At 35.4% G+C, this 25,194-nt stretch overlaps 1 protein-coding gene across 1 annotated transcript in view; it reads right to left on the bottom strand.

Annotated features, from left to right (window-relative positions):
* Nucleotides 1-23,317, bottom strand: part of pps (protein partner of snf) — a 62,818-nt gene extending 39,501 nt beyond the window's left edge. Inside the window, exons 1-9 of the mRNA XM_017612736.1 lie at nucleotides 22,892-23,317; nucleotides 22,535-22,707; nucleotides 22,050-22,484; nucleotides 21,107-21,990; nucleotides 20,228-21,055; nucleotides 17,934-18,463; nucleotides 17,708-17,882; nucleotides 14,651-14,677; nucleotides 12,235-12,963 (exon numbers count right to left, since the gene is read on the bottom strand). Of these exons, the coding sequence (XP_017468225.1) occupies nucleotides 12,235-12,963; nucleotides 14,651-14,677; nucleotides 17,708-17,882; nucleotides 17,934-18,463; nucleotides 20,228-21,055; nucleotides 21,107-21,990; nucleotides 22,050-22,484; nucleotides 22,535-22,697 (3,771 nt within the window). The 5' untranslated portion in view covers nucleotides 22,698-22,707; nucleotides 22,892-23,317. The remainder of the gene's footprint in view (nucleotides 1-12,234; nucleotides 12,964-14,650; nucleotides 14,678-17,707; nucleotides 17,883-17,933; nucleotides 18,464-20,227; nucleotides 21,056-21,106; nucleotides 21,991-22,049; nucleotides 22,485-22,534; nucleotides 22,708-22,891) is intronic.
* Nucleotides 23,318-25,194: the final 1,877 nt, after the last annotated feature.

Consider the following 25,194-nt stretch of genomic DNA (forward strand, 5'->3'; position numbering starts at 1 on the left):
ATTTTGCAACATAACACGACAAAATCTTCGGATCTCGCGAAAACGCACTGAGGACCTTTCGATCACTGTTTTTATTACTTTGACCATGCTAACCCCCGCTCCCCGGATTTCTCTAACTGCCAGGCCTTATTTGTACCGATTAAAACCCTGCAAACTGTCGAATAGTGCAATCTTTATTTTTTAGCAATTTTACGTGTACTTAAGGCCGGATCATTTATAAACTCGTGCAAAATGGTTTGTCTCGTTTCTAACTCCGTTGCCATTTTTAACTCAACAAGGATTCAAATTCAAATGAAATTTCTTCTACGTCCAACTAAGGTCATTGTCAGCTTATGGTATTTGAATTTCAAAATATTGAATTCGTATTGGGTAAGTTATAAGATTCCCAAAGTGTCGCAGTTTTGGTGTGTTCACCCTTTATATCACAAATGACACCGGTAGTAATTATTCTTATTAAATTTGTGCATATAAATCGAAAACCGGGACACTTAAACGAAACCCGGGACATATTAAGGTTGGGATATGTCCGGGAAAACCGGGACGTCTGGCAGCCCTATATTTTAGTAAAGTTTTAAAATTAAAATTTTTCATCTACTAAGGATAAAATGACAATATCATATTAAAATATAGTTTATAAAACTTCCCATTACATCGTTGCATATAAAAATATAATTTCAGATAAGCTCAATTAAATCTGTGATTATTCAATAAAGAGGGAACCGCAAATCCAATCATTGGCCATTGGCATATCATGAAGACCTAGCTAGCCTATGACTGCCAATACATTTTATAAATTTTATGTCGCAGTGCGTAAAAGATGTATAGAAAGCATGATATTATCATTAAATATATATTCCGAATTTGTAGGTTTTAAAATTTCTTCTAAATTTATTACAACCAAAGTTATGTTAATATTAAAATTTGCCTTTAAAACCAACCAAAATATAAAAACACGCTTAAAAATATGAAAATTCATGCTTTTTAATAGGCTAGATTTCAATGCCCGCAACTGTATACTGAAAATAAAAATATCTTTTGACTTATGGCATGTGAATTTGTGGTTGCCACACCCAACGAATTGCATTTATTGTTCAATATTATTGAAGGTTTAACTTAAATCTACTGCCTTTCGAGTTTTAAATTTATATGGTAAATACAAAAAGATTTAACGTTAAATCTCCTCAAAGGGCTAAATCTTCATTAAATCTCACAGTGGAGACATAGTATTATAGGATTTTAGATCTTATATTTATTTCAAATGACTTATGGTCTAAGCTATCTAAGTCAGACTATTCAATATCTCTAACTGACAAGCATCATATCCCACTCATACTGGAGATCGAGTTTTATGAGTACTCTGCCTGCCCACAAGAAACAGCCTTGAAAACTACAAAAAAGTGCAAAAAATTTTCACCTAAATTTCAAACTTTTTTCTCGGAAGTGTTTGAATTTTTCTGAATACACAGTTTTATAGCCCAATTTTAGTCTGATAATGTGCAAGTTTCAAGTGGCTAAAAGTTACCGCTGATTTTTTTCGCCAAGGATGTTGCGGTTTTCTTCCATATACAAATAAATTGAGTTTATGCATTATATGGAAGCCAATGCGAAAAAAATATCTAAAAAATTAACGGTAATTCGTAGCCACTTGAAATTTGCATATTATCAGACTAAAACTGCAGGGGCTAAAAAACTGTGTCCTCAAAAAAATTCTATCACTACCGAGAAAAAAGTTTGAAATTTAGGTGAAAATTTGTTACACTTTTTTGTAGTTTTCTACAAATTGTTGAACTTGGGTATATATGGGGTTTGTCCGAGAATGAACAATATTTTAATTGAAAATTCTTAAACATATATAAATAAACGTAAGTGGCACACAATATCACTTTGAAATGGCGTGCTATAGATATGACCGATACTGTATATGTATCTCGGTAACCGTTCTACCAATTTGTACCAAACTCGGTATAGTTATTGTGTTTGCCACTTAAAAGCAAAACGTTGAAAATTATTGAATTCGGACTAAAATTGAGGCCGCTTTTCATTAACGGTAAATTTCAGAAATGCTTGAAACTTCAATATTTCGAAATTTAAGGACGCTAATTTACTCAAAATTGATACACCCCGGCTTACCATGTAGCGGTCGCTTTCGGAAAGGTGAAAATCATATATGTATTTAATACATGCGCCGGGTATTTAATGTTCGGCTCCGCCCGAACTTAGACTTTCTTACTTGTTCTCTTTTTACTTGTAAAATAAACATTTCTAAAATAAATGTATTTATTGATTATTTTTCTGTTTTTTTTTCTACTTTAGTGCCTTCTTTTGCCTTTTTGCGATTTCTAGTGCCTTTTCCTGCCTATTTCGTTATTTTATTTTGCCTTTTTAATAGGTTTTTAGGTCCTAAAATCCGTTGCTTGCTTATGTATATTAAAGTTTGTTGAGACGGTGTAAAAAATAAACCACTTAAATATAAGAAGTATCGTTAATAATGCTAGCTAAAGCATACAATTATTTTTTCTGGTAACCAGGCGATATTTGTGCGTAAAATATCGATATCTGATATTATCGTCAAAAAAAATATCGCGCCAATAATATCGTATCGGGAGCAAAAAGTATCTTCGATATCAATAGTAATATCAACAATCCTATGCGGTAACATACATAAAAAAAATATTTCCGACGATTTGAAGACCCTCTCCTTTTTTAAAGTCGTTTAAAAAGAAATCCACCGGGTGCATGATTCAATAATGAAAGGTTTTGTAAGTAAGACTCTGCCTCGCTCTATTTTTGATAATTTTTTGCTGACAGCTTCTTCCATACAAACTATGTTCGACAATTCTTTTTGTATGAAAGAAACTGCTACATTTTCAACATTTTTCTAAAGAATCTGATGAAAAATTCTCTGAGCCAATAATTTTGTACGGTACTTACATATAAGTACACCAGGTTTAATGAAAAAAAAATTAAGTACAAGATAACATTAAAAAATCAGCCATATTTTTCGTTGTTGTGAACTTTTTTCAAAACTTCTGACTTTTCCTTAATATAATTTTAAAACTCTGTGCACGTCATTTAACTCACATATCGCTACCTTAATATAGAAAGGCCCTATCTGACATCGTCGCTGATATACAAAAAGCCGTAACTAACTAAAAATCGAAAATTTACGTTTTAATTGATTATGATGCATTTGATCGCATTATGTGGCCCCAAATCGTTTTATGCAATAAAAGATTTTAGTTAGTTACGGCTTTGTGCATTTCAGCGACGATGTGAGATAGGGCCTTTCTATATTAAGGCAACGATATGTACTTATATTGAGCAAATTTCTTTCCTTAGTCTATTGAGATGAAATAAGAAAAAAACATTGATCCACATTAGGTGTATTAAACAAGGTGTGGTTGACAACTCAGTGAGGCTCTCTTTTAAGGTACTATAACTTCAAAAAATATAAACAAATGACGCACTCTTCTGTGTAAGCGGAAAGGAATTTATACGTTCTTTTTGGCATTTCCTAAGGGTAATCAAAACACTATAAACACACATTTTTATAATCTATAAACTTTGTCGCGAAAACTTACATTGGAATTAGAACCCACCCGAAAAACAAACGAGCAAAACAAATAAAAAACAGCTGATGCTAATTAGGAAGGTCACTTTGCACTTACAGGTATGTATGTGGATATATCGATCATCAAATATTGCTTGTGCAAAGTCCAACTATCTGGAGATGTAACTAAAGGGTGAACACACCAAAACTGCGACACTTACTATTACTACCAGAAACAAACTAGAAGGCTTTGAAATTATTATTAAAATGTTAAAATATTAGTTATTATTTGCTCCATATGCAAGCAATCGGTATTTTCATCGCACACGCGCCATCATGTTCTGCACGACTGCATCATCGACTTCACGCGATGCGCACAACTGCTTTGTTTTGCACTCTTCTATATTTTTCACTGTTTCACCTGTTTTCTTCAAGATTCCTTTGACAATTGACCAATATTCCCCAATAGGACGTGGCTCTGGGCTATTGGGTGGATTGCAGTCGTGAGGTACAAAATTGATGTTATTTGCATTATACCACGGCAATGTGTCCTTGGCATAGTGGCAGGTTGCCATGTCCGCCTAGAATAGAGGCCTACTCCTTATCTGTTGATAAATGACAGAAGACGCCTTTTGAGGCACTCTCCCGATAAACTTGATCATTCATTGTCCCAGATGGGAAAAAAGGGCTGCTCTTACGGCCATAGGAACAAATAGCTTGCCAAAGCATGTGGTTTTTTGGAAATTTGGACTTCATATTCAGCTTACAACTTTCAGGGGCGTCTTGACGACTTGCACCAGTATAAAAATCTTGACCTGCAATATATTTTAAATTTTTATAGCAGTAGGGTTCGTAGTCCATAACAATGCAGTTGTATTTTTTAATTTAGAATTCATACAACTTCCGAATGCGGGATTTCGCTGTAACATTCTACTTTGCGCCTCGGTCTGGCGCTGTTTGAGCTGTAGAACATCTCAATGAAGCTTTCCGCTTTACCTTTTGTACGAAAAACTGCGATCTCCGTACGGATTTTGCAACATAACGCGACAAAATCTTCGGATCTCGCGAAAACGCACTGAGGACCTTTCGATCACTGTTTTTATTACTTTGACCATGCTAACCCCCGCTCCCCGGATTTCTCTAACTGCCAGGCCTTATTTGTACCGATTAAAACCCTGCAAACTGTCGAATAGTGCAATCTTTAATTTTTTAGCAATTTTACGTGTACTTAAGGCCGGATCATTTATAAACTCGTGCAAAATGGTTTGTCTCGTTTCTAACTCGGTTGCCATTTTTAACTCAACAAGGATTCAAATTCAAATGAAATTTCTTCTACGTCCAACTAAGGTCATTGTCAGCTTATGGTATTTGAATTTCAAAATATTGAATTCGTATTGGGTAAGTTATAAGCTTCCCAAAGTGTCGCAGTTTTGGTGTGTTCAACCTTTATATCACAAATGACACCGGTAGTAATTATTCTTATTAAATTTGTGCATATAAATCGAAAACCGGGACACTTAAACGAAACCCGGGGCATATTAAGGTTGGGATATGTCCGGGAAAACCGGGACGTCTGGCAGCCCTATATTTTAGTAAAGTTTTAAAATTTAAATTTTTCATCTACTAAGGATAAAAATGGCAATATCATATTAAAATATAGTTTATAAAACTTCCCATTACAGCGTTGCATATAAAAATATAATTTCAGATAAGCTCAATTAAATCTGTGATTATTCAAAAAAGCATGACGTCATATGGCATCAAAATAGCGAAAGGGAGATTTACCCGTTAAGATTTAATAAATCCCGTTGCTTAATCACAACCGTCTCCATTGTCACAACGAGATATGCTTGATGATCACGTTTTTAAATATTTGACTTTTGCTTACGTATGATTTTATAAATACAGTTGCGGACATGGAAATAAGGACATATAAAAGGAAGGGACCAGGAGCGGAATTTCATCATGTGAATTCTTAATATTATTGGATTCTTATTCGTGGTAAATATGTATAAAAACTAGGTTGCAAAATGTAGTACGGTATTCCGAATCATTTTCCTGACTTTAAGAAAAAATTTTAAAGAGTTGTTGAGGAAATAAACTCTCTTCTTCATAAGAGGGAACCGCAAATCCAATCATTGGCCATTGGCATATCATGAAGACCTAGCTAGCCTATGACTGCCAATACATTTTATAAATTTTATGTCGCAGTGCGTAAAAGATGTATAGAAAGCATGATATTATCACTAAATATATATTCCGAATCTGTAGGTTTTAAAATTTCTTCTAAATTTATTACAACCACAGTTATGTTAATATTAAAATTTGCCTTTAAAACCAACCAAAATATAAAAACACGCTTAAAAATATGAAAATTCATGCTTTTTAATAGGCTAGATTTCAATGCCCGCAACTGTATACTGAAAATAAAAATATCTTTTGACTTATGGCATGTGAATTTGTGGTTGCCACACCCAACAAATTGCATTTATTGTTCAATATTATTGAAGATTTAACTTAAATCTACTTAAATCTAAGCTATCTAAGTCAGACTATTCAATATCTCTAACTGACAAGCATCATATCCCACTCATACTGGAGATCGAGTTTTATGAGGCCTGCCCACAAGAAACTGCCTTGAACTCTAATTTTAATTACTCACGTTGCGACTTTGAACATTTAAATAACCTAATTTCTGGCGTGAATTGGGAAAGGTTATTCATGGGGTGTAGTCTCCCTGACTGTTTTGATAAATTCAGATCTCAACTTTTTCAAATTATCAGAGAAAACAACCCAACTTTTCCCAGACCGTGTTCACAAATTACCATGGTATAATAAGAGATTAAAAAAATTAAAGAACTTACAGAATAAATTTTATAGACTATTTGAGAATTATGGTAGTATTCAGCATAAAGCATTGTATGAGAAATATATGGTGGATTTCAACTGTTTAAATAAGTTTTTATATAATAAATACCTAATGGGGTTTGAAAATAACATCAAATCTAATCCCAAAGCTTTTTGGCCATTTATCAACGTACGCTTTGAACCTTTTCGGTTTTTCCAACTGCCATGCAGTACGAAGGGAAGCAGTCATCGTCAATTAATGATACAGCGAATATGTTCACAGATTTTTTCAAATCGAACTTTGTTAATGAGTGTCCTTTGAGTAGTGAGCCCACCTGCAATATCACTTCTACTTCTTTAGATTTTGGATCTCTGCTCTTATCGGAAGATGATATTTTTTATGGAATACGAAGCTTAACGAATTCCAAAAAAGCGTACTTGCATCAAATATCGTCTTTTTTTTCTCAAGCAATGCATTTCGTCGATTGCCGAACAACTGCTACTTCAATTCAATTTATCATTAAAGTTAGGTCTTTTTTTGAATGAATGGAAAATCGTTTGTGTCCCCCGTTTTTAAAGCAGGTAACAAAAGGGACATATCCAACCATCTCTAAGCATCCTAATATTGCTAAATTATTCGAAAAGATTATTAGACTTACTTTTGCTATAAAACAATTAATATCCCCTTGACAACATGGGTTTGTACCTGGGCGCTCAACCGTCAGTAATTTAACTGTTTTTTTTTTTTTCAAATTATTGCCTTTCTCGTTTGTAGCTGGTTGCCAAGTTGATGTCATCTACACTGACATTTCAAAAGCTTTTGATCGTGTATCCCCCAATCTACTTCTTAAGAAGCTAAACCTTTTTGGTTTTCACTCAAGTTTTTTGTCTTGGATCAAGTCCTATCTCTCAAATAGAATAAATAAAGTTGTTGTTGATGGTGTTAGCTCTTACCCCTATATTGCAACATCAGGAGTTCCGCAAGGGAGCATATTAGGTCCTTTGTTTTTTGGTATTTTCACGAACGAGTCCAGTGCTTGTTTTAGATATTATAATTATTCATTTGTTTTTGTTATTTTATGGCCTTATAACAATTATATTCAACAATATTTATTGAGCTTGAGGCCGTTTTTTAATGAAAACTTATTGTGGAAAAGCAACAATAATTTGAAAAAATGGTAGAAGTGATAGCTATTTCGGAAATCACCACATTTCCTCATCAGACTTTTTTCAGTAGGATTCGACCGAATCTTAAACTCTAGTTCCAAAATAAGGGATTTAGGCGTTGTATTTGATTCATCTTTCACTTTTATTGAACATTTAAACTATATTATCCCCAAAGGTTTAGCCTCGCTAGCATTCATTAAACGCAATAGTGAACAATTCAAAGACCCGTATACAAGAAAGATTTTATATTTGATAGGTCTAAACTGGAATATGCCTCTCTCATATGGAATCCTACTTATGAAATTCACCATAAGAGGATAGAACGGGTTCAGAAGTGCTTTTTAAAATTCGGTCTAGCCCAAATTAGGTTTGAAAACCCTTCTCCTCCACATATTTCGTGTTGCAAACGTATATGCTTACATACACTTCGCGGTAGACGGATTATTTCTGGCCTAATCTTCTTACATGATGTTTTGAGCCGAGCAATTGACTGTCCTGACCTTTTAGATCTCATTAAACTCAATACTCCAATGAGAATGCTTCGTCAACATGATTTGTTTTCGATTGATTTTTCTAAAACCAAATATGCTCTGAATCAACCAGTTATTAGGGTAATGAGTGAGTTCAATGCTTTATGTAATGACAATAATGTCAACATATTCGCTAATCGCCTAGAATTAAAAAAAAAAACATTATTTACTCTTTATTCGTAAATTTTTAATTCATTAATTGTTATTTAGTCTGTAAGATTTTGGAAATCAAAGACTCGAAATAAATAAATAAATATTTTGTTTTCCCCCCCCTAGATAAGATCCTGGCTACGCCCCTGGCATGATGGTTAATACACAGAGGAACAACTTCGTTCAACTTCAATACCTAAGCTCCTTAAAGCTTGAGCAGCTCTTCAATTTTACGCAAAAGGAAGTCAAACGGCAATGACTTAAATTTGGAAATTTGGTATTTCGGTAGTTTTGAAAGAGGTGCTTCAGTTGATAGAGGAAAAAATGTTCAATCAGTGTTCGTTTTTGTTACACCAAAAGCGCATACTCCACGGTAACTAAAAATTCAAGTTGGTGTTTTGTTGTTATTTTCATAATATTCTGTAAGTGCAAACTACATTGCGAAATGTTAATATCGTCAAACTATTAAAAAATAAAATATTTGACATACTTCTCAATTTTCGCTCCTAAACATCCTCCAAAAACCTTCCCAGCAACCACAAAAATGTAGTTGCCTGAGTACACACTTTGTAGCAACTGCAGCTGCCAGTTGCCATGTGTAATATCGTTTCGGCAACTAGCAACGCAACTGAAGTTCGGTTGCTATCGATGATCGACCCATAACACTAGTTTACAAATTTTCAGTTTCAAACGAGTACCTCGATAAAAAAAGTGCTTTCTATAGCACAATTTGGGGTCGCTGAAAACGAAAATGACACTCATTTATTTTTCACATGAAGTGTTTCCGCGATTTCCGCAAAAAACGTGTTTTTCGTGTCTTATTTCGGTGACAGGTAATAAGATCAACGGAAATAAGGTCAATTGACTTTATTTCCCACCCTGGTGCGAAATAAAATTTATTGACATTATTACCGTTTTAAAAACGAAATAAAATCCATTGACATTATTTCTCTTTCAAACATTAAATTTGCTTAGCTCCGCGGCGGCCCGCGTTAGCGCGCCACACCACGTCACGCTACGCCGCGGCCCCCCCCCCCCCCCCCCCCCCCCCCCCCCCCCCCCCCCCCCCCCCCCCCCCCCCCCCCCCCCCCCCCCCCCCCCCCCCCCCCCCCCCCCCCCCCCNCAATTGGTGGTAGTTCATGATTGTGTGTGGATTAATATCACAACACTGAGGATTTGGCAATAACCTTTTTCACCTATTAAAAAACAACACTTACGGGGCAATGTTTATTGTAAGAACAACATTTTTTTCTATGAATCGACATAGTTTGAGCATTGTTGACGCTATTTCCATTTGAATCAGGAAATAGCGTCAATGACTTTATTTTCAAATTTTTGTTGACTTTATTTCGCTTTTGAAAAGGTAATAATGTCAATTGACTTTATTTCGCACCAGGGTGGGAAATAAAGTCAGTTGACCTTATTTCCGTTGATCTTATTACCTGTCACCCTTATTACAGTTTTTTACCGAAACCTCCGAGGAAGTTGATGTTATGAAGCAATGATATACATTTTTAGAAAGGTACAGACCTCTTTACAGCAATATGTCGTTATTAGTAATCTAGTGATTATTACTTCCACAGCGGCCGTTCAAAATTAAAAAATTACCTTTTTGGAGCTTTTTTGGAAATTATTGAAATTTATCGACGTTTTACTATTGATTAAAAAGTTTTTTGTCCGATACATGAAATTTTTAGTTCAAAATAATTTTATAATAATCAAGTCTTTTCTTGATTGTCTAAATCGGACGAAAAATGTTGAAGTTATAACGTATTTTGCAAAATGATGCATATTCAGCTTCTGACATTCAAATTTCCCATTTTTACACCTACACAGAAATAAATTATGAAGCAGGGCTGGGGTTGAATCCACATCCACGGAATGTTGCCAAAATGGTAAAAAACACAAAAAAAAAGGTTATTTTGTGTTAATTTATATGCTGAATCAAAGTAAGCGTTGTATGGGGGAACAGAAATATCTCCAGTCGATAAAATGCGTTACAGCTTGACCGACATGGAACTTCCGATAATTTTCATGTCCCGTTAGGTAGTTGACAAACTTCATCGGATTTCGTTTCGTACTTTTGTTGGACAGTTGTTCCTTTTGTGTTCTCTCTTATTTTAGAATGAAGTTTTTGCTCTAAAGAAAAAGCCCAAAATGTGCAATCACTCACCGGATAAGTTTTGCTTTATTTGTGGTTTGTACATATTCAAACAAAGTGCTCGGAAAAAAAAACACAAACATATTAACTGCCTATGAGCAATATTTTGGAATTCAAGCCAAGAATCCGGATAAACATTGGACTCCAAACTCTGTATTTGCCACATGTTTTGTACGATTAAGCGCATTTAAGCGCACAGAAACAAAAACGACAATTGACAATTCGATGAAAAACTTCAATGCCATTGGTGAGTGTGAAGTATTTTTAGGTTAAATGTATGTTTGTGAAAATCCATGCAATTTTCTTTTTGTGACTTATACCTAAATATCTTCAACGGTTATACCTTGCATGGATTAAAATAATTATTTTTAAAAAAAGCTATTTAATAATTTATAAAATATTTTATTACAGGTGCTCGAATGACTCTGAAAATGCACCTGCTCAATAGTCATTTGGACTTTTTTCCACCGAATTTGGGAGCTGAGAGCGACGAACAAGGCGAAATATTTCACCAGGACATTGCTACTATCGAAAAGCGGTATGAGGGTTTCTGAGATCAGGCCATGATGGGCGACTATTGTTGGATGTTATTTCGAGAAGACAGAATGGAACACAAACGAAGAAGTTTGACAGAAAAATCATATTTTCGACCTGAAGTGTGAAAATGTTAAAAACCTCGAATTGCTTGTCATAACTTCTACATTTCTTCTTCGATCGAAGCAATATTTAGCTTAAATTTTATGTGACAGAATTATCTTAAAATTGTTATCATATATATCTACGTTAAAAATTTGTATCTTATGAAAAAGTCAGTAAACCTCATTCATTTCCAAAAAAGCTCAAAAAATTAAAATTTTTTAACTTTGAATGGCTGCTGTGGAAGTAATAATCACTAGATTACCAATAATGGCATATTGCTGTAAAGAAGAGGTATGTACCTTTCTAAAAATGTATATCATTGTTTGTGAAAGACTGGAATAAGACACGAAAAACAGGTTTTCTGCAAAAATCGCAAAAACGCTTCTTGAGAAAAATAAATGAGTGTCATTTTCGTTTTCAGCGACCACAAATTAAGCTAGAAAGCACTTTTTATCGAGATACTTTTTTCGTGTAAACTAGTGTAATTCATAATAGGGAAGTTGATTAAAAATTTATTGCAAGATTCGATTACACACAGGTGAAACTTAATAAAAGCTGGTAAAAAAGCATATCTAGGACATATCAGAGGAAAGAAATATAAGGTACTGAAACTTTTAATACAAGGTAAAATCGATGGACTCAGAAAAACGGGAAGAAGAACAATTACGTGGCTGGATTATATAAAGAAATTGACGGTCCTAAATACGATTAAAGAAATAATGGGAAAACCGAAAGACCGGCGAGCTCGAAAGTAATAAAATAATATTTTAGCGCTTACACTTTTGCTATGTGTTGGGCCGAGCTTTTCTTTTATTTTGTAACGCGAATCTTGATTTTGTTACCAAATGTATGCCAAATCCGAACTGTTAGACAAATTTTACTAATAGAGTGGTAATACGCACCTCTATACACTCCGACACAGCGCCGAAGCACCATTGAATAAAATAAAACTCCTGACCTAAAAATGAATGAATGCAATCGGGAACATCCAGCCTAAGGATACGAAGCAGAAGAACCCGACTAAGAATATGCCATGTTCTTTGCATCACACCTTCTTTTAATTTTAAATTTAAGATATTTGAGTAACTTTGTGAGCTAATTATTTGTATAACTAATATGCACCTAACTGATAATTAAATTCGCAGGTGCATTTCCTAGGAATGTATAAATACCTTAAAAATTTGCATTACCCGTTCAACTTTCGGCTTTCTGTCAGCCATAGAAAGGATGTCCTCAAAAAGCCCTTTTTGCTTTTTCTTCTTTGCGCTGGTTTCTTCAATGGTGCTAGAAACTGCAGTGAGGTCTGGAGACTTAGCTGCTGAAGCAGCTGCAAACATATTAAGAGCATTCTGTGCATGCTTTCGAATACAGTCATCACTGCAATATATTGAATTTGGGCGTGCTACTTTTTTGCAAACAATACAGGAGGTTCGTTCATCATTTTGTGTTGATTGCGGTAGCGCAAACTTATGGGTGTCCTTCGGCATTTGCTGTGGGCTTTTCGTAGCTGTGATCGCCAAACATGACTTTGCAGCATCTATTTTATTCTTGAGATCGTGCTGCAAAACTGGAATTTGTCGCTTATTTTGAGAGACGGATGGATTCAACATCTTCTGTCTCGAATTCGCTGCCTGTGAACTGTTCTTCAATGTGGGGGTGACTGCTTTTGTTGTGCCTATCGATTTTTTCAATGACGCTTTTATATTTATTACTTGATCAGTTGATTTCTTCTCCTCACTTGCATCTTTTGTTTCCAACCGAATTGGATTTTCAAACAAGTTTGCTTCGACAGATGAAGGAGTAATGGCAGGTACAGCATCCAAACCTTTGATTCCAAGCTCCAATTGTTCGTGTTTAACACTGGTGACATTAGATGAAACCTTCTTAGGAACCAGCATGTCAGTAATTTTTCTTTGTTTCTAAAAAAATAGGTATATAAAATATAACCGTTAAACAAAAAATGTATTTGTCTTAATTCATAACATTATTGTGATCAGATACAGTTAGGGCTGCAAACCACTCCTAAAATGTATGTGGAACGGTTCATTGGTTCGAACCACTTAGGAAAACCTAACCGGTACAAAAACCGATTCATGGGTATCTCTGAACCCGAATCCGAAGCTGTCAACTATTATTTTCTTAAGGGAGAAGAGGGAAATAAAGNTTATCGAGATACTTTTTTCGTGTAAACTAGTGTAATTCATAATAGGGAAGTTGATTAAAAATTTATTGCAAGATTCGATTACACACAGGTGAAACTTAATAAAAGCTGGTAAAAAAGCATATCTAGGACATATCAGAGGAAAGAAATATAAGGTACTGAAACTTTTAATACAAGGTAAAATCGATGGACTCAGAAAAACGGGAAGAAGAACAATTACGTGGCTGGATTATATAAAGAAATTGACGGTCCTAAATACGATTAAAGAAATAATGGGAAAACCGAAAGACCGGCGAGCTCGAAAGTAATAAAATAATATTTTAGCGCTTACACTTTTGCTATGTGTTGGGCCGAGCTTTTCTTTTATTTTGTAACGCGAATCTTGATTTTGTTACCAAATGTATGCCAAATCCGAACTGTTAGACAAATTTTACTAATAGAGTGGTAATACGCACCTCTATACACTCCGACACAGCGCCGAAGCACCATTGAATAAAATAAAACTCCTGACCTAAAAATGAATGAATGCAATCGGGAACATCCAGCCTAAGGATACGAAGCAGAAGAACCCGACTAAGAATATGCCATGTTCTTTGCATCACACCTTCTTTTAATTTTAAATTTAAGATATTTGAGTAACTTTGTGAGCTAATTATTTGTATAACTAATATGCACCTAACTGATAATTAAATTCGCAGGTGCATTTCCTAGGAATGTATAAATACCTTAAAAATTTGCATTACCCGTTCAACTTTCGGCTTTCTGTCAGCCATAGAAAGGATGTCCTCAAAAAGCCCTTTTTGCTTTTTCTTCTTTGCGCTGGTTTCTTCAATGGTGCTAGAAACTGCAGTGAGGTCTGGAGACTTAGCTGCTGAAGCAGCTGCAAACATATTAAGAGCATTCTGTGCATGCTTTCGAATACAGTCATCACTGCAATATATTGAATTTGGGCGTGCTACTTTTTTGCAAACAATACAGGAGGTTCGTTCATCATTTTGTGTTGATTGCGGTAGCGCAAACTTATGGGTGTCCTTCGGCATTTGCTGTGGGCTTTTCGTAGCTGTGATCGCCAAACATGACTTTGCAGCATCTATTTTATTCTTGAGATCGTGCTGCAAAACTGGAATTTGTCGCTTATTTTGAGAGACGGATGGATTCAACATCTTCTGTCTCGAATTCGCTGCCTGTGAACTGTTCTTCAATGTGGGGGTGACTGCTTTTGTTGTGCCTATCGATTTTTTCAATGACGCTTTTATATTTATTACTTGATCAGTTGATTTCTTCTCCTCACTTGCATCTTTTGTTTCCAACCGAATTGGATTTTCAAACAAGTTTGCTTCGACAGATGAAGGAGTAATGGCAGGTACAGCATCCAAACCTTTGATTCCAAGCTCCAATTGTTCGTGTTTAACACTGGTGACATTAGATGAAACCTTCTTAGGAACCAGCATGTCAGTAATTTTTCTTTGTTTCTAAAAAAATAGGTATATAAAATATAACCGTTAAACAAAAAATGTATTTGTCTTAATTCATAACATTATTGTGATCAGATACAGTTAGGGCTGCAAACCACTCCTAAAATGTATGTGGAACGGTTCATTGGTTCGAACCACTTAGGAAAACCTAACCGGTACAAAAACCGATTCATGGGTATCTCTGAACCCGAATCCGAAGCTGTCAACTATTATTTTCTTAAGGGAGAAGAGGGAAATAAAGTGTAAAAACTCTCCCTTCTCACTCACTCGCTTAAGCGAAGTGTAAAATTTGGCATTTGCACAACAATTGTCTAATTATTTTCTTCTAACTTAAACTAACTCTATGGATTAGAGCATAGTCTAATCACGGCAACATTCAACTTCGGTTGAAGAATAATTTTGGCATGTCCCATTTCTGTTTTCCTTTTCACATCGTCCTTTACATGTACTCCCGAAAACAGAGACATTTGAAGTTTTATAAAGTGAATAAATTATATGAGCCTAGTTACCAAAACCCCTCGAAAATCACAACAAACCAACCAACCTACCAAAGCCTTATTTTAAGAAATGAAACTACCAATTTTGGTCCAATTGGACCGAAACAGCAACACTGTATTCAACATGCCTTGACCGTAAAAGCCTGATTATGGCAATTTAACTTAATTTAACGGAACGTAGAACTTAGAACTTAGAGAATCAAAATGAAACAGATTTCGACGTGGCATTAAGTTGCGTTAAGTTTCGGCTGTTCAATTATTAGCAACACCCATTTAACAGAATTTTGAAGAAAGAGCCGTAGCCCTACAAGAATTGTGTGATGGAAACTAACACATTCTCATTTATCTTACTAACACATTTGCAAATTTTGCGTTGGTTAAAAAGAGACCAATATATAAGGCCATAAGTTGGAGGAAGACGCAAGATCATATGTACACAAATGTTTACATCAGATTTTTCACACTGCCCTTTAGAATGTGATAGAAACTTGTAGGTAGCCAGTGACAGAAATCTCTATCAGCCTTGCCAGTCAAATGATTTGTCAAATGATGGTCACTGTTCTTGCAGGGAGGTTACGTTAAGTTGCCATAATCAGACCATTAAGGGAGAGCAACACGTAACAGCTAATTCAAAGTAATCCAAAAAAGAAGTTTCATTTCATTTGAATAAAGTTTCATTTAATTTGAAAAAAGTTTAATTTAATTTGAATAAAGATTCATTGAATCTGAAAAAGGTCTCATTTAATTTGAATAAAGTTTCACTGAATCTGAAAAGGGTTTCATTTAATTTGAAAAAGGTTTCGCTTAACATGAAAAAGGTTTCATTTAATTTGAAAAAGGTTTCGCTTAACTTGAAAATGGTTTCATTTAAACTGAAAATGCTATACAGCGTGGCGACGAATAACTGTTACCCAGGTTTTTTTCAGAAATAAAAGGGTCTTTTAAAGATTTTGCGAAAAAAGTATTTTATTGATAATTTTCCACAGATTTTACTTTAGTTGCATTAATTAGTTTTTAAATTTTAATCCTTATTTACATTTGCCAGCAGTGTAAACTTTGAGAGGAAAGTTCATTTGGCACGCAGGTCTTCGTCAGTTAATTTATTCCATATCTTCTGTAACCATAGGCTAATTTTCTCCATTCCCTTATACTCCCCCTTCTATCCAACCTAAGGCCTCATACTCAAAAATCGAATAGACTTGGAACTGGTGACTAGGACGGTCATTCATTCGACCAACCTTATACAGTTTTTTTCTTTTTTGTACTTTTTTTATACAAAGCCTAAGAAAAAATACACCTGAAAAAGACTTGCGTGCCAAATGAACTTTTCTCTCAAAGTTTACACTGCTGGCAAATGTAAATAAGGATTAAAATTTAAAAACTAATTAATGCAACTAAAGTAAAATCTGTGGAAAATTATCAATAAAATACTTTTTTCGCAAAATCTTTAAAGGACCCTTTTATTTCTCAAAAAAACCTGGGTAACAGTTATTCGTCGCCACGCTGTATATATATAGAATCGCTACTTCTATATGTCTTTATTAACTTAGAAATTAAACAAATACAAATTGCTTTTATACACGGAAAATTCTGACTTTGTTAGCGTCGCAAGAAAATACGTTGAATGAATTGAAGTTGGTTTCAGTTAGTACAAACGAATGTCAAACAGCTCTGTTCGTCTATTGCGGCTTTTGATGTTGCTACTTAACTACTGCGACAAGTGTTAGGGTTGGTCCCTACATATATATAATAGACTGCATCACCAAAAAAAGTTGCGGTTTTTCCGCCGGGACTATAAAATTTATTGTATTCGAAGACGTTCACCAAAATATTTGGGAAAAATATTAAGATTTAAATGAGCTGGAGCGATTTGAAAATACCTCCAAAAATTGAGTTTTTTATGAATAAAAATAGTTTCGTAAAGAACTTTTTGAAAAAAGGCCCCTCAGATGACAAAACAGATTAAGCTTAAAAAATCTGCATAAAAATATTTAAACATCTTTTCAACGGAATCGTAAGAATGAAATTTTTTATGCTGATTTTTCTTTACTTTTTTCAAAGATTGATTTACGAAAAACTTGAATAACTGGGCCAAAACTATTCTGACTTAGACTTATGGGATCTCAGTAGAAAGGTATTTTCACACTGTTTTTATTTCTGTCAAAAAAAAAAATCATTCGTGTCCCAATTTTATTTTCAAATACCAACACATCTTAATTCAACTTTGAATGACGTTCGTTCATCCTACCTTTCTCTTTCATCCTGCAGTGATGCAGTCTAATATATATATTTTTTAGTCCGTTTTTTTTTTGCTAAAAATTTTAAATTTAAATTAATTTTTAAAATTTATCTGCCCTCAAAAAAGAGATTTCGTACTAAAAAATGTGTTTGATAAATTTGATAAACTGCACTTAGGGCCGTGTGAGACAAACTTAGACGGCTAAAACTATATTTAAGGGATACAACGATTTGCAGGCCTGGAGAAGATATAATACATAAAGAGCGACCCTGTAGCAAACTAAATTCAAACCTTTTCCTCCTGCAGCTTGGCACATTTAGGACAGGTCCAATCAATGCCCTTCTGTTCCATCTCTATTCCCATTGCTTTCGTGATGCTCACACAAGTACCATGGAACCAATCTTCACAAACATCACAGCAAATCATAAATCTGTTGTTGTGCGGCTGCCGACATATGCACCAAAGCCTAAAAAATGAAGTTTTAGAAAGTAACTACAATCTTCAAAATCGAATATACCTATTCGGGTCATCGTCATCTTCTTGAGAACCAGAAACATCTTCTTGTCCAGTTCTACTGGCGCTCGCCTTGACTGCTGCGCTTTTTTTAGCAGAAGCCACAGACTTTTTAGCTTTGCTAACAATAGCACCAGCAGTTACTGACTCTTTGGAAACTCGACGTTTATTTTCGTTTTTCTTCTCAACTGTTGCTGAAGGAAAGTGCTCCAGCATGGAAAATGAGTAGTTCGATTGCATTGAACTATCCATGGACGACTCATTAAATGTTGTATTTGAATTGGCGGCAGACACTGGTTGATTTTGAGCCCTTCTCTTTGCGCGCGTCGTTGGTGCTTCAATAGGGGGCAAAGTTATAACACGACCATTTCCACGCACAATTTGAATGGGTTCTTTGCGAACAGTTGGAGCAAGTGTTGCCTTCGGAGTTTGAACATTAGCTACACGAATAGGTACGATGTTGCTTGCTACAGTCGAGGTAGATGGTAAGTTAGATATGGCCATTTCAATAATGCTTTTTGGTTGGCCCGAATCCTGTGGGGAAATGAACTCATATTAGGGAAAAGAAATATATTGATATTGGGTCATATAAAACGTCTGGAGGATTTTTAGGTAAATTAAAAAAATCTTGAAAATCAATATTAATCAACGACATAGTGACCATTACAATCTATTAGAATTTTTCGATTAGATTCAAAACTTCTGTGGCTTATCGTTGAAAAACTTGACCAATTGTGGAAGTTAGGCGGTGAAAGGTCAGGGCTGCATTAAAACTTCCAAACCAAGCTCCGGAAATTTGTTCCGGGACATCAAAGAAATGATGATTGTTGTTGGGGACAGTCCTTGGCCAGATATAAATCTACCTCTCTGAACTTGGCAGGACAACTTTTTCTCAAAGCAAAAATTCCTATCGCATAATTTGCCGTTAACTATCCGTAAATTATCCGTGAAAAGAATATTTTGCCGCGGACATATTTTAAAAAATATCGTGGAAGTTAGCAGGGCACCTTCTGAAAACCAATGAATGAAACCAGCTAAACCCAAACTAACTATCTGATAATTTGCCGTAAATTATCCGTTGTTTATCCGTGAAAATAATTATTTTGCGGCTGACACATTTTGGAAGTTAGCAGGGCACCTTCTGAAAACCAATGAATGAAACCAGCTAAACCCAAACTAACTATCTGATAATTTGCCGTAAATTATCCGTTGTTTATCCGTGAAAAGAATTATTTTGCCGCGGAAATTTGCCGCGGACATATTTCAAAAAACTTCGCGTGCCCTGCTAACTTCCACGCACCTTCTGACAACCAATAAAGGAAACCAGCTAAACCCAAACTAACTATCTGATAATTTGCCGTAAATTATCCTGGTTTTCAGAAGGTGCCCTGCTAACTTCCACGGAAGTTAGCAGGGCACACGATATTTTTTAAAATGTGTCCGCGGAAAAATAATTCTTTTCACGGATAAACAACGGATAATTTACGGCAAATTATCAGATAGTTAGTTTGGGTTTAGCTGGTTTCCTTTATTGGTTTTTAGAAGGTGCCCTGCTAACTTCCACGGAAGTTAGCAGGGCACACGATATTTTTTAAAATGTGTCCGCGGAAAAATAATTCTTTTCACGGATAAACAACGGATAATTTACGGCAAATTATCAGATAGTTAGTTTGGGTTTAGCTGGTTTCCTTTATTGGTTTTTAGAAGGTGCCCTGCTAACTTCCACGGAAGTGGAATATCAGGGCACTCGATATTTTTTAAAATATGTCCGCGGCAAAATTATTCTTTTCACGGATAATTTACGGATAATTAACGGCAAATTATGCGATAGGAATTTTTGCTTTGAGAAAAAGTTGTCCTGCCAAGTTCAGAGAGGTTATAAATCTGGGTCGTACCAGTTACGTAAGCCCGGCTGTAATGAATCGCTTCAAAAATACGTTTGATTTCGTTTTGTTTGAGCAGCGTTATAGATGATCAATAACATATATCTGCGTGAATTCATGTCGCCCCAAATATCGAGCTTCTTTTCGTAGCGTGTACCTGACAGTTTTTCCATCGATTGGTCGACCAGAGTGAGGTGCATTTTTGGCATCCAAATTTCCGCAACGTAAAAGAAAACAATAAAAATGTAGAAATTTAACCTTTCCAATGCGTTCTGATTGACGCATTTAAATAAGGGTTGCCAGATATTTGGGCATTAACACCACATAGTGACAAAATCCAGAGGATTTTCATATGACCCAAAATAAACGAGTCTTAAGCTATTAATTAGGTTGAGATTAGGAGATAGATACTTACTGATTCAGAAATATGCGCTTGAATGGTAGGAGCAACAGATCTTGTCATCGTCGATGACACCTTTGTATTAACTGTGTCACTGGAAGCCACACACGCAATTCTCTCGCTTTGAACTCCTCCAAACACTTGCTTTTCAACAGCCTCTTGTAAGGTTTCATCGTCTTCAATAAGGTCCACAACGTGCTGAAGCAAATCATCTGGGATCTCATCGCCATCCGGTGTTTCTAAGAGTGGCGCGCTAGCAATGTCAATATCATCTACGGTAGTTTCAGTAGATCCGAAATTTGTTTGATTTTTTTCCTTGTTAGATTGTATGGTCTTTGAATCCAAGTTATGTTCGACTTTTTCTAACATCTGCACCAACTTAGGTATGTTTTCTTTTGAATTTGATGATTCTATCATGGCGGATTTCTGCATTTCGTCTTTTACAATTGAAACGATGAGATCAAATTGCTCTGCAGCCAGTTCCGAAGACATTTGTTCCTTTTGTGAACAGTGTATGGTAGATACATTTGATTGAACAATAACCGGCTGAACAGATGATTTCAACTCCATCGAAACCTTAGTTTTTGCAGCCAATTCAGATGTGCTTTGGTGAGTTTGAATTGAAATTTGAGCAGGTAATTTATTTTGAACAGCAGTTTCAACACCCAGAGGCATAAATCCTCTTGAGGACGACTGAGCAACCATTAAATGGTTGCCTAAATTCTTAGTGCTACTTGTCGGGGATGTTGGAGTGCTACTTGTCGGAGTGGTTGGAGTTAGCTTTTCTTTTTGAGATAGTAACTGTCCTATTTCCGTAAATCCGCCCTTTGGACTAGCCATAACCTGCAACATGAAGTGTTAAGATACTATTTTACATGCACTACTTTACATTACCTTATTAATAACAATTTCTTTCACCGTATGCGGCGATCCTTGCAGCTGAGAGCGAACGCTTGTTGTTTTTTGCCCACTCACTTCTATAATGGGCCCTCTGCGTATACCACTTGGTATTGGTTGTGGCCTTGTAACTGGGTTGATTGCCTTTTCGTCTATTTGTGCCGTTGTGGAGCGTTTTGGAATTGGTGGTAGAGCTGCAACAGCATCTGAAAGCAGTTGTTTGACTCCTATAGGTGTACAACCCGCTATTTTAACAGGTGATACAATCTTATTCGGACGGTTAAAAACGTTGCTGGTAACTGGCCGTATGTTATTTCGGGATTCATCCCCTTCATCATGAGATTGTAAAAGACGTTTAACATATACTTTTCCAGCTGACAGGCGTTTTGCTTTATTAACAAGTTCTTTTTTCTTCGTACCCTTCCTGTTAGTGACGTTGAAGTCCAAGTCGCTATCGCGATCATTGTCGGTATTTCCAGACTCCTCACTTAGTATATCAAAGTCTGTTTCTGTTTCTGAACTGAGTTGTTCTGTATCACCTTTTGTATGTCCATCTATGTTTTCTTGTTTCTGAGAGGTGACAAGTATCTTATTTAATTTAATATTTTGGTCTTTAACTGATTGCAAATTCGGTAGTTCAACAAAGTCATTAGCACCTTGAAAAACTTTATTTTTCAATTGTAATTGCTTCATAGTTATCGCAGTGTGAGGAATTATTTTTCGTCCGATTACTGCATGCTTTTCTGCCTTATATTTTTCGGCTAGTTTTGCTTTCATTTGTGCAGGTGAAGTGTACGGAGTGTAGCAGTGATCATTTTTAATTACAAATAACTGGAACTCATAATCTGCGGTACGTTTGAATGTTGAAACCCCTGCCAACTCTAAAAAGAATTACGTATTAATCAAAGATGAAAATTGGCCACTATAGAACAAATATTACTTAGCGCTTCTTTCACTACTTCCTTTGCGGATACAGGCGGATAAAACTCTTCTACTGTCAACCCAATAATATCAGGACGCTCTTTGGGCAATTTACTTTGAATGTTAAGTATTTTACCTTTAGTGTGCATCTTACATCTATTCTTTCGTTTCTTCTTTCGAGTTTCGAATTTACCGTTGTCAGCGGAATTTTCGTCATTAACATCACTCTTTTCATCATCAGCTGTATGAATCTCTTCACTTCCGGTGTAATATGCGACCTCATCATCGCTAGAGCTATTTTTATCACTACTATCGTTTGATTCAATGTCAGATAAACCTTCAGCTTGTCTACGAAGAAATTCTTCTGATCTTTCTGCCTCTTTTTCTTCTTCTATCATACTCGGCGTTGGAGACGTTAAACGTATAACACTTATCGAGGAGAGTGTTTTTTCCTCTGAAAAAAAAAAATATTTTTAAAGGAAACATTTTAGGATAATAATTTACCAATGAGATTCTCTATTCCTCGATGATCAAAGTTCACTCCTTTTTTTCCATAGACCACAACCAAATTGGAATCAGGGCATTCTGAAACAGCAACTTCATTTTCAGAGCCAACACCACCCTTTAAGGGCTTGGTGCAACGTTCAACGAACACTGAACTCGCCATCGAAAAGTTTCTAAATTGTATGGCAAAAAAGTTACTATATAAAATTTATTGGAAAAAATGATTGAAAAAATCACCTTACAATTTTTATCNTTTCAACGAACACTGAACTCGCCATCGAAAAGTTTCTAAATTGTATGGCAAAAAAGTTACTATGTAAAATTTATTGGAAAAAATGATTGAAAAAATCACCTTACAATTTTTATCAAATTCCCTTTAAATGCTTTGTATTCTCATGTTTCTGCCATCTTAAATCGTTGCATGTAATGCAGTAAAGCACCAGAGTTTATTTAATACAATAAACAAAAAAATGCGAAAGCTCCTACCAAGATGAAAATGGAGAATATCGGAACAAAGCGTAGAGGAAAAACGAAAGCACTGAAAACACTTCAAGAGCACTACTAAATATGTAAATCTTGCTTATCGCATTACAATTTCTGAATATAAGTTCGAACAAACTCCAACATAGGTATGTCAATAATTTTTGCTAAAATAAAACACTTTTTAATGAACAATGCAGAGATTTCTCTACAAAATGTCAATTATGCACCTCGCAAACGCGCAATTTTCATAGGAAGCGTTATAAAAGAATCGGCAAGAAGGAAACGTTCTGAAATGTGTAAACTGTAGTGATGGCATGAACGAAAGACACAAGATCACGTAAGAACGCGACGTTGTATTTGTAACTGGTTTTGAGAAAAAAGTTTGCGAAAGCGGGTTCGTGAGCTGAGCGCATGATTCAATAATAAAAAGTTAGATAATTATTCATGAACCTAAAATACAAGATCACGTAAGAACGCGACGTTGTATTTGTAACTGGTTTTGAGAAAAAAGTTTGCGAAAGCGGGTTCGTCAGCTGAGCGTTTGTTTACATCACAAGCACCACTATTTTACACTTTTATTCAAGTAAAGAAGAGTTAATTCAACATGACAACACATTTTAAAGCATTTTGTTGCATCATTTTACCTAAATTGTGCGTTTAAAGTGACTGACAATAATTTTGGCTAATTTTGGTTTTCGTTGTTTTCTTTGCTTTGTTTACTTTTCGCTCGTTTTCCAGTGAAACAAGATGGCGTAGAACCCGCTAAAAAAATCGACTTTTTTCACTCTCTTCTTCTTACGTGATCTTGTGTCTTCGTTCATGTAATTATTGACAGCTGCGGTTTGACACGCCCTTACAAAAGGTTGCATTTACGAAGGACAGAGAAGGGCAAGAATGCAATCCCCTGTTTCGAAAATGGTAGTAGAAAAGTACGCAAAGTAGGCAATTAGTAGTGAAATTCCTTTCGTAAATTCTAATGTATTTGCAGGAAATCTGGCATTTTAAGCGAAATGTTGAACGTAATATTGATATATCTACGTGAATTACGTGATTTATATGCTATTGAGATGTATAAAAACTGCAAAATGACTCAAAATTTAAATAAGACTACTACGAGACTGATGTAAACATCCAATGCTTATGTTTTCATCAGTTAAATATGCTTCATATGCATATACAAATAANTAAACATATTGCACAAAAGCTTATACTTTTATTTCACACCAAAGCTACACTGTTTCCATGTAAATTTGCAAAGAAGCAACACGGTGCCACTGCTAAGGGAGCGGTGCGAGAGAGACAACTGTCAGTTTATCGAACCTTGTATTATTGAATCATGAGCTGAGCGTTTGTTTACATCACAAGCACCACTATTTTACACTTTTATTCAAGTAAAGAAGAGTTAGTTCAACATGACATCACATTTTAAACATTTTGTTGCATCATTTTACCTAAATTGTGCATTTAAAGTGGCTGACAATAATTTTGGCTAATTTTGGTTTTCGTTGTTTTCTTTGCTTTGTTTACTTTTCGCTCGTTTTCCAGTGAAACAAGATGGCGTAGAACCCGCTAAAAAAATCGACTTTTTACACTCTCTTGTTCTTACGTGATCTTGTGTCTTTCGTTCATGGGTTCTACGCAAGAATGATAGAATACAAGATTGCGCCAATGAGAGAGGATTTTTGCGTGACGTCATCTTGGCGCAATTGCGAGAGAGAAATGCCAAAACGCATATAAAAATATGTAAACAATGCAGAAAAATGTGTTAATTTTAAAACTACATGGCCCAATTTTGCAGGAATCAATAAATATACAAAGATTGATTAATTAGGAATACGTAGCAATAATTTTGGACATGTAGCTCTTTAGATAAGTACGATTTTTAGCACATGAAAAAAATGAATGTATTAAGTGTTTGCAATTTCATGTAGACCAAAAGGAAGGTGTGCAGCAAAGTGAATTTTTGGACCTGCCATTTTAAAAAGCCATGCAGAGTGCATATTTATATTTGTGGACGGTAGCCAACCACCATAAACTCCACACACGATCCAGAAAATAAAGGTCGCGCCATTCGCGGACCGCTAACCCTCTCTTCGTCGATTTGACAGCATCCACCCATTCGCTGACGTCACACAATTCTTTTGTTTACATTTTCTGGTTCGTGACGTTTTAGGTTA

The sequence above is a fragment of the Rhagoletis zephyria genome, unplaced genomic scaffold, assembly GCF_001687245.7.
Source record: "Rhagoletis zephyria isolate East Lansing unplaced genomic scaffold, Rhagoletis_zephyria_1.1 Rzeph_scaffold_00576, whole genome shotgun sequence".
NCBI classification, from domain to species: Eukaryota; Metazoa; Arthropoda; class Insecta; order Diptera; family Tephritidae; genus Rhagoletis; species Rhagoletis zephyria.